Source organism: Globicephala melas, chromosome 1 (assembly GCF_963455315.2).
Source record: "Globicephala melas chromosome 1, mGloMel1.2, whole genome shotgun sequence".
Taxonomy (NCBI): domain Eukaryota; kingdom Metazoa; phylum Chordata; class Mammalia; order Artiodactyla; family Delphinidae; genus Globicephala; species Globicephala melas.
Window position 1 is genome coordinate 56841068 of NC_083314.1, and position 10208 is coordinate 56851275.

The window sequence follows — 10208 nt, forward strand, 5'->3', positions numbered from 1 at the left end:
GCTTTTCTGATGGGGGAATACAAAAAAAATTGAATATCCACCACTTAAGGCACTTGACCAAGTCTTTTTTTTTCCTCTTTAGGGTGGTCATCAATCTTCCTAGTTTGCCAGGACCAAGGCGGGGTATGCTAGGCTTCATAATGGCCCCTCCAGAGATGTCTGAGTCCTAATCCCTGAATATGTTGCCTTACATGGTAAAAAAGGTCTTTGTAGAAGTGATTAAATTAAGGAATTTGAGATGGGGAGATAATCCTGGATTGTCTGGGTGGGCCCAATGTAATCACAAGAGTCCTTGTAAAAGGAGGCAGGAGGATCTGTCATTAGTAGATGTGGAGACTGAAGCAAGAGGCTGGAATAATCTGAGTAAGGAGACACAGAATACAAGCAGCCCCTAGAGGCTGAAAAAGTCAAGAAGCAGACTCTTCCCTCAGAGTCTCAAGAAGGAACCAGGCCTGCTGACACCTTGACTTTAGCCCAGTTAAGACTTATTTTGGACTTCTGACTCCCAAAACTGTAAGATAATAAATGTGTGTTGTTTTAAATCACTAAATTTTTGGTAACTTGTTACAGCAGCAATAGGAAACTAACATAGGGGATTCCTGGGACTTAGGACTTTCACTGCTAAAACCAGGATAAGTTGGTCACCCTATTTTCACATTTTCAATGCCCATAACAACATCTGGTACTTAATGAACATGAGAAAAACTTTTGTTGAATGACTTTATGATGAAACATACAGATAAGGTACCCTTACTATTTTATAAAGATCTACCATATATGTTATCTCATGTTATCCTCCTAACAACCCTGTGGGGTGTGAATGGATTAGTTTTCCCACTTTTAGGATATAAGGACTAAGGTTTAAAGAAATTACAAAACATGTCCAAGGATGCAGATCTAGTAAGTGATGGAGCCGTATCTACAATATAGGTTTCCTGACCTACAGTCAAAGGATTATAGTAGTCAGGATCCCATGAATCAGGCGGCCTAGGTTCAAATCCAAGCTCCAAAACTTAATAGCTGCTTTACCTTAGTCAAGTTATTTAACTTCTCCACTTCCTTAACTATAAAATGTAAAAGTAAATTATCAATAATACTAATAGGGTTGTTGTGAAGATTAAAGGTGCTAAAATGTGCAAAGTACACACCACAGGTTTGTCAGAGATAGTTGACAATAAATAATAGCTATCATAATTATTCTTGCCACAGCTATAGTACACTTATGCCTAAAATACTCTGTACTATTTGATAAAGAATCACATGAAGTATGCAAAAGGAAAATAATAGCAACCAGAATGAATAATAAGAAGGATAGGATGAGTCTTTTGTGAAAGTAATCTAAGGTTAGGACTCCAGGCTGGAAAGACAAAAGGAGAAGGGAGACATAAGCAAGATCTATAAATATGTGACAGTATAAATAAAGTGATTGCAAAATTCAGTAATATTCGTAGGATGAGGAGTTTAGAAACTTATAGAGTATTGTAGTATAAACACATAGCACTCATAAATCTACAAAATGGTACGGCTTAAAAAAGAAATGGATCACAAAATCTTGGAACACTTTATAAATGACAGAAACAAAAATGACTCTTTGCAAAACTTGTCGAACCCTACAAGGGCATTAGGCTAAGGGAGAATGGAGATGTTGAGAAATGACCTAACAGACCATCTTGTAGCAAGAGTTAGATCTCCAGCTGAGTCAGTGACATAATTTAATTATTCCAATTTCCCAAGGAAGAACAGACTCAAAAGACACAACATACCCTTTGCCAATCACACCACACACCACTTCTCTTCCCTGATATCATCATCACCCTTCCAAAAAATTCTCAAGACTTAATATCCTATAATGCCTTTCCACGGCCTCAGTAAAGAACAATTAAAATATCTTAAAATTTAGCAGCGCAAACAAATCTCAAAACAAACTAATCCAATTGTTTCTTAAACAAAAGTTTCTTAAACTTTGCACTATTTACTTAATCCCTCAACATCCATTTTTCACTGTGAAAGTCAACAAACTTTACAGAACTTTATGACTATTATTTTCAATACTAGGCTGATTTTTTTTCTTCCCCAACAGGTCATGATCTCCTCACTACTTCCAATGAATAAAGTTGAGAAACCATATTGAGGTCAGCTTAAGCAAAAGACAGCCCGAAATTAAACAAAGTAATAGAAGTATGGTTAATTTAAATCTGCAAATGATTTTAAAAACCACACTGTAATGCTTGATTTCACTGCCACCAGCCAATTAATTTTTTTTAAATCATGTTTAAGGGTAGAAACTTGCAACTGGTAGATAAGTTAGTCCTGGAGATCACAGTATAGTGAGTATAGACAACACTATTGTATTATAATTATCAACTTGCTAAGAGACCAGATCTTAATTATTCCCACCACAAAAAGAAATGATTATATGATGTGATAGAGATGCTAACTACTGCTACAATGGTAATCGTATTACATTATGTAAATTCATCAAATCAACATGTTGTACATCTGAAATTTACGCAATGTTATATGACAAGTATATTTCAACTAAAAAAAAAATCAGAGATCCTGGTGTTTTAAACTTGAATGAAAAGTGTAACCTCTTTGCTGTCTCAACCATTTCAGAAAGTGATGAAGAATAACATGGCCTAAAGATGGGCAAGATCAAGTAGAAAGAGGAAAGAAAAAACATATATAACCTACAAACAACTAAACAGCCCCCAGAAAGAAGTGGATATGAACACAAGGTTTCTGTATCTCATGTACAAATTTAAATTTAAAATGAGGTGAGTGGACTCATCTCCTACATGCACTTCTTGGTAACCAACATGATACTAAAAAGTAGAAGGTGAGATAACATTGGTCTCATTAAAGGGTTCGGAATGAACGTCAAGAGACCAAATTTCTTGTTCTCTAAAACGTCTATCAACCTGCCAATCAAAATTGTTCAGCCAGGCAAGTGTTTTCTTTTCTTCTTATTTACTTTTATTTTCTATGAACAACAACTCTACAACTTCAGTGTCTTTGGAATCCATTAGGTACCCACATAAATGAAAAAAAATTGTTGGTGTTTTGCAGAAATAAGCTGAACAAGAAACTTAGTTTATCTAGATTTTAATGTAACAGCAAATCACTTTGACTGAAGAAGCATCTTTACAGTCAGCAAATGTCACACAGCTCTGAAGAAACTCCCTCGGAGGGCAGAATGGATGTTCCAAGTATCGTAGTAGAGATCCTTTGACTGACAAGCTTTCTCTTCTCCTTCAAAGAACCCCAAATGTGCCAGGGACTAACAGAAACTCCACAAACTTATAGACAAAGCACTCTTTCCGCCTTCAAAATGCAGGACTTATCCTTCCATTACTACGGGGCATTATCCAATCCACACTACCAGAAACCCCTGTACACACTACACCCTAAGACACTGTCTGCTAAACAGCTTCGTATCATCTACCCCTTGAAAAAGTGCTTCATAACGCCTCCCAAAAGTCTCGAAGAACAGCAACCCCAAGTGTACCCGAGGCCAAAGACTAGGAGAGAAAGGTCCAGGAAAACCAGTGTTCGTACATTAGTCACCTTCACGACAAGTCGCGTTTTTAAAATTGCCTGTGGGGAACACATCACATCCGACATACCTTATGCCCTTCCCACACCATGAAAACAAGTGGCTGCTACTAAGCCCGAGCAACTTGCCCAGCCTCAATCTGAACACTTCCCACACACAACCCACCATCACCAAGGGCCAGGGTAACCGGGTACAAAGGCACCCAGGCGCTTCCCTCTCCCACTTAGTCTCTGTAAATTCCAAAACGCACCACGAAAACCTCCGCAGAGAGGGCTGCCAGGCCAGCCCGCCGAGGAGTCACAGAGTAATCGGTTTGTCGCTTCATAGGAGCCTTGGAGACCCGCACCCTAAAAGCCGGGATGATTTGGGGGTGTGACCTGGGCCGCTCCCTGCCCCCCTCTCCCCTCACGGGAAACTCCCGTGTGGTCGCGGCTACTCACCAGACCAGGGAACACAGAGAGAGGAAGGAGACTAGGGCCAAGGCCCGCCGGTACTTCTTCATCTTCTCCTCCTTCTTCCCCCTGCCAGAAGGCGGCACATCCTCTCGGCAGCTGCTACTGCCGAGGCCAAGATGGAGGAGCCGCAACAGGAGAACGAGGATGAGACCGAGAGTTCGAAGGGCTGCGGCGCTGGAGGAGCGCCTCCTGAGCGGCTCGAGCGCTGGCCGCTCTCTCCCAGGGGCCCACAGCGGCGCCGACGGGTGCGCTTCACAGGAGGCTTCCGGGGACCGCCGTTGCTGCCGCGGCCGCCAGCTCGTCCGCGCCCGCCTCCTCCAGCCGCCGCCGCCGCTGCCGCCCCATATCCCCCCCGCCCTCCCCGGTTCTCGCTCCGTGCTGCCGGCGACCAACGGCCGCTGCGTACTAGCCTCTCAACAACCAATCACCGGCGGGGCCGCGACACCTCATACACCGCTGAGCTGGAAGAATACGCGTCACCCACGTCCCGCGGGCGCTCGCACCCCCAACTAGCCTCCGCGCGGGCCACACCCCCTCGACGTCTCAGGCGGCTGAGCCAGAGGGAGGAGGACACAAAGCAAGAGAGGCGGGGGTGGCCACCGCCCCGCCCATCTCAAGTCCCGCCCACTTCAGGAAGTCCGAGAGGAGCCTTGTGACCCTCAGCCTTCTTCGTACGATGGCCCGCCCTCTAGCCCAGGGCGCGCCGAGTCCGTGCAAGGGTCCTTGGGAGCTGTAGTTTTCTCTCCGGAACCCTTCCCTTTCCCTTTCCCTGTCCTTCCCAGTATAACTGTTTTGACGAAGAGGTCTGTGGTTTCGCTTCTCACTGCAAGACTGGCCAGCTTTGGAATTGTTACATCCAGTTTTCCTTTTTTGACCACAGTTTGTGGCAAGGCCTAGAATGACGTTGGGGGAAAAGCTATACTAATAAAATTTAAAAGACGTTTTCCAGGTGTCAGTGGGCCGGGCCCATCAAGCTAGGTGCTGATTGGCTAGCGGAAAGAGGTGTGCCAAGAATTCCTCTCATCTGATTGGTTGGAGTGAGAAGTCTTCCGCATCTTTTCCGCCTCTTGGAGAATTTCGCTCCCCGCCAGATTCCTCCATTGGGATCGGCTCGATTGGTCTTCAGTCTCTTGGATTCGTGCTTTGGGTTCGCTGCGGTGGGGCCGGAAGGGAAAACTGCGGCTCCTTATGGGGGAGCTCCAAGTTCTGAGGTTCACCGAAAGCGGGGAAGCTGGTCGCGTACACACGTCTGTTGCTACAGTCTGAGACAAAAAGTGACCGCTTCTCAATCTTTAAAACGAGCAGTGTGCCCCCCGCCGCGAGATTTTTATGCCATTGAGGCCCCTAAAGATCTCTCAGAAGCTAGTTTAGGGACCCTCTGCCTGAAAGTCCACAATGCTTGACCGCTTTTCTTCCCAAGCGCCTCTTGACGTAGTTCTCTTCTATGAGGTGTTATAGAGGAAGACGCACGAGCTTTTGCTCGGGAGAAGACGTCTGGCCTCTGGCCTCATGTGTTCCTTCTTCTATCTCTGGTGATGTATTTGACTCTTGACACTAAGAGGGAAGTTAGTCTCTACCGAGTGATATTTCTTTTATAAAATAAGAAGTATAAAAGTATAACTCAATGGTGTTTCCCTTTTTGTCTTGGCTGTCAGAAACTCAGAACTACCTTCTCCAGAAAGCAGCCAGACATATGGGAGAATGGAGACTCCAGTTGTCTGTGCCGTGGAACATGGCACAATGTCTAGTGTAAGAAATGTTCAAAGCAGGTGTTATTAAAGCGTGGGCCACTTGGTGCTCATGTGGTCGAAGGAAAAAAGACTCAGTAAAGTGCCCATCTAACACTTAATTTTGAACCACATAATTTCCTTGTAAACCTTCTAAGTTGAATTCGTTGTTAATTGTATTCCCAGGGAACAGAATGTTTTGACTCATTCTAAAATTCTTACTCTAAGTCAACTGGATATTAGAAAAATTCTACATAGGATGATTTGGTTTTAGAAAAATTCATCCTAAACTAATTTTTCTGGCAATAATTAGGTAACAGTTCCAATGATCTGTTCATGGCACTTTTAGTATATGACAATAAAATCACTTCATCTCTCTCACTGCAGTAGGCAAGCTCTTAACTCGCCCAAGAGCAGTATCAAATGATTAATATGTAAATTAAAAGGAAGGTAGGGGCAAAAGAAGGATGGGGATTATTTTACATTCATTACCATGTGAGGCACCCTTTTCCTTTCACTCCAGGAAATAGGTTATTCATGGCAAGGAACAGGTGCTCCTGAGCTGATCCTCAGTAGATCACAGCAAAGAAAGTTCTGTTAGAATACATGCTCAACTCAAGCCTGGCAAGTTATCATGTGCCTCTCTTGTATCCTCTCCTTCTCACCCCAAACCCACAAGTCCACCCACTGCTTTTCCACTAAGTCTCTGCAATGATCTTTTGGAATATACAGTTAGTAGATAGAAGTTTTCTTCCTTCTTTCCTCCCTTCCTTCTTTCCTTTCTTTCTTTTTTTTCTTTCTTTCTTCTTTTTTCCTACAGTTGGGGCTTTATTGTGACCCCTGTGGTAGGGTTGTCATTCACCTAATTATTAATAAATCATTAGCTTTTATTATTTCAATCAATAAATATCTTTTTCTCTTTTTGCTAGTTTCATTTCCATTGCTTCATGTTAAGGTATAATTTTCAGCCCTCTGAGCCTTTTCATTTTTCTCTTGGATATTTCATAATTTCAGTTCTCATCTATACTGTTGACTCCCTGGTCTATATCCCAACTTCTCTTCAAGTAGGTGCTGGACATAACACTTATTCTACCATCACTTCAAATTTTACCTGCATAAAATAGAACTTGTTTCCCCATAAATTAACTTCTTCACTTGAGTTTCTAGTTGTGTTAATTCTTCTTTGTTTTAAGGCTTCAGATAGTGAGAATAAGAGAAGTTCCATGGAGGTGACATTTGAAAAACTGGTAGACATTTTTCTGCATGGTTGGTAAATATAATGAGAAAAAATAATGGAAAAAATTATATTATAATGAAATAGATAAATATAATAAGAAAATGAGTAAGAATTATATAAAATAGAGTATAGATAAATGCCACCATACTCAAAAGTATAACATATGCCAAAGAATGGCAAGAAAGTATATAGAAAAATCAAAATGTGTATATAATCTTTAAGGCTCACGCTAAGTAATCACCATTTACCACCTCTTAACTACACTACAGTGATTCTCAACCAGGGACAATTTTTTTTCCCTTGGGGGAAAATTGGCAATGTCTGGAAATTTTTTGGTTGTCACAACTGAGGTAATGCTACATCTAGTGGGTAGAGTTCAAGGATGCTACATCCTACAATGCAGAAGGCAGCATTACATAACAAAAAAATTATTTGGCCTGAAAAGCTGAAAGTACCCAGCTTGAGAAACTGTGCCATAGCAGAATCTCACAATTCAATAAAATCTATAAAGCACTGACAACACACAGGATAACTCATGTGACTTGCAGACCCTTGGATTATTCAGGAAGTCACCAAGAACTAAAATGCATGATGAACAGGAGCTCTCCCATTCCTAAAAGGTTAAAGACACAGAAACTCTGGACAGGTTGTCCCTGCCCTGATAGAGATCAGATACTCTGTTTGCTGATGGTGAAGAAGAAGCAGCAGATCTCAGAAAAGAAGCCAACCACTCTAGCCATCTCCTTTGTCATTTATCTCATATATAAATCATACTTTCAAAGCACAAGAGAAGAAATATTTGTCTAATTTAAGTTGGTGATATTTGATGAGCAAGCTCTGACTTATTTTTGAATTTGTTGAAAAGTTATTTGCCCTTTTCAATATTATAAAATGCTGAGATACTATGTGTCTTAGAGAGGAACAGCTGAGGCTCAATGAAATTAGATACTTCTAGAGTAAAAGCCATTTAGGACAAAAGTTCCCTGGAAATCAGTGAAAGAAATGCCAGAGAACTGAGAAAAGACATATACAGAGACAAGAAAAGGGACTAAACCAGATGGAAAGAAGGGTGAATGTGGTGATCAGCACTTAAATTTTTAACTACATATAGATACAGTACAGAGATTTCTTACTGTTTGTCTTCACTCCACTTGCTGCTGCTTCTTTGAGTGTGTGTAGACATGTACATAGAATAGCACATACCTGTTTTATTCAGTCACTCCTTGCCTGAGGGGAGCCTAAACTACTTTGCCAAATCTACCCTAGAGCACTGATAATGTGGCCACTGGAGGAGGAAAATGTAGAACTCAGAGGGAGATAAGAAAGTGAATTGCTTCTCTAGGACAGCCTGAGAACTCAGTCCCTTAACAGAAGAATCACAAACTGCAATGTTGGTTTGTTCAGTTCTGTTTATACTGCAAATAACAAAAGATAAGAATTCCCCTTAAAATTTTTGTACTTTATGATCGCCAATCTAATCTTCTATCGCTGGTTACAAATGTCTACTTTGAAAATACATGAATTTAGCCGGCTAGTAATGAAATCAGCCAGAGGAAAGATTACTCAGGAAGTGGGTGATGGAGAGGGAGAAATCTAAGACAGTTTCCAGGAGGGTGTGTGGTCATGACATGAATGGGAAAGTCAGGAGTCACAGGTTTGTAGGAGAGATTAGTTTGATTTTAGGAGCATAGTTTTGAGCTTGAGGTCTGGTGGAAGGATCTAGCAAGCATTTATAAATACATATTTCCAAATAGGGAGAGAAACGAAGCAACTGATGATGATGTATTAGGAGTTCTAACTGCTGTGCCCTTCAGTACCTCCTGTACAATGCTCTCAGATGAAGCTTCCTAAAACATTATCTTCATCACATCCTTGCCATGTCCTGAAACACCTGTGTTCTTAGTTCTTGTAATGTCTGTCTCCGCAAGCAGCATGTAAATTCCTTATGCAAAGAGGTCATGTGTTATATATGAAAAACACAATGCTTTTTTTTAATTATTATAGGGGCCCAAGAAATAATTTTTTACTTAACTACTATTTCATTTGTCTAATCATACCACATTACAATCTGCCCAATATATATATATATATATATATATTTTTTTTTTTTTTTTTTTTTTTTTTTTTTTTGCGGTACGCGGGCCTCTCACTGTTGTGGCCTCTCTCGTTGCGGAGCACAGGCTCCGGACGCGCAGGCTCAGCGGCCATGGCTCACGGGCCTAGCCGCTCCGTAGCATGTGGGATCTTCCCGGACCGGGGCACGAACCCATGTCCCATGCATCGGCAGGTGGACTTTCAACCACTGCGCCACCAGGGAAGCCCTGCCCAATATTTTTAATTCCTAGGAATAGCAATGCCCTAAGCTGGGAAAGTTTTATGTAACTGACAGTCTAGAGCCCCTAGCCAGCTATCTCTTCCATTACAAATAGCCAACTTAGCTTCTTAGCATAATACTGTTTGACTTGTATATGATTAGATTTTTCTGGGCTTAAATTATCCCTGAGTAATCTGGAGGAATAACGTGTTTAACAAATACTTACCGAGCTTTTCTTATATGAAAGGTGCTGCAGCAGATTGCCTCCAGGAAACCCACATTGTCCTAGCAGGTTTCTTAACCTTCTTCCAGACTGCATCCCTTTGGCAGTTTGGTGATACACATGGGACCCTTCTCAGAGGGTTTATAAGGGTATAAAATAAAATAATAGATTACAAAGGAAACCAATTAAACTGAAATACAGTTGTGAAAATATTACAAAGCAAATTTGTGATTAGTAATACACGTGCTATTTTATTAACACATTAAATAATAAGACTTAACAGCAGGTCTAGTAGCTTCAATAATTCCAAAAGAGTGATGAGTTTAAAAGGTATTTCAAGATACCTACAGGGACTTCCCCTGGTGGCACAGTGGTTAAGAATCCGCCTGCCAATGCAGGGGACACAGGTTTGAGCCCTGGTCCGGGAAGATCCCACATGATGCAGAGCAACTAAGCCAGTGTGCCACAACTACTGAGCCTGCGCTCTAGACCCTGCGAACCACAACTACTGAGCCCATGTGCCACAACTACTGATGCCCACGCGTCTAGAGTCCGTACTCTGCAACAACAGAAGCCATCGCAATGAGAAGCCCGTGCACTGCAATGAAGAGTAGCCCCACTCACCGCAACTAGAGAAAGCCTGCGTACAGCAACGAAGACCCAACATAGCCAAAAATAAAAAATTAATTAATTAAT

General features: G+C 41.8%; 1 protein-coding gene across 5 annotated transcripts in view; it reads right to left on the minus strand.

Annotated features, from left to right (window-relative positions):
* Positions 1 to 4192, minus strand: part of SUCO (SUN domain containing ossification factor) — a 76237-nt gene extending 72045 nt beyond the window's left edge. For all 5 annotated transcript variants that reach the window (XM_070043944.1, XM_070043937.1, XM_070043942.1 and 2 more), the window contains exon 1: positions 3997 to 4192. In XM_070043944.1, coding sequence (XP_069900045.1) covers positions 3997 to 4058 — 62 coding nt within the window. In that variant the 5' untranslated portion in view covers positions 4059 to 4192. The remainder of the gene's footprint in view (positions 1 to 3996) is intronic.
* Positions 4193 to 10208: the final 6016 nt, after the last annotated feature.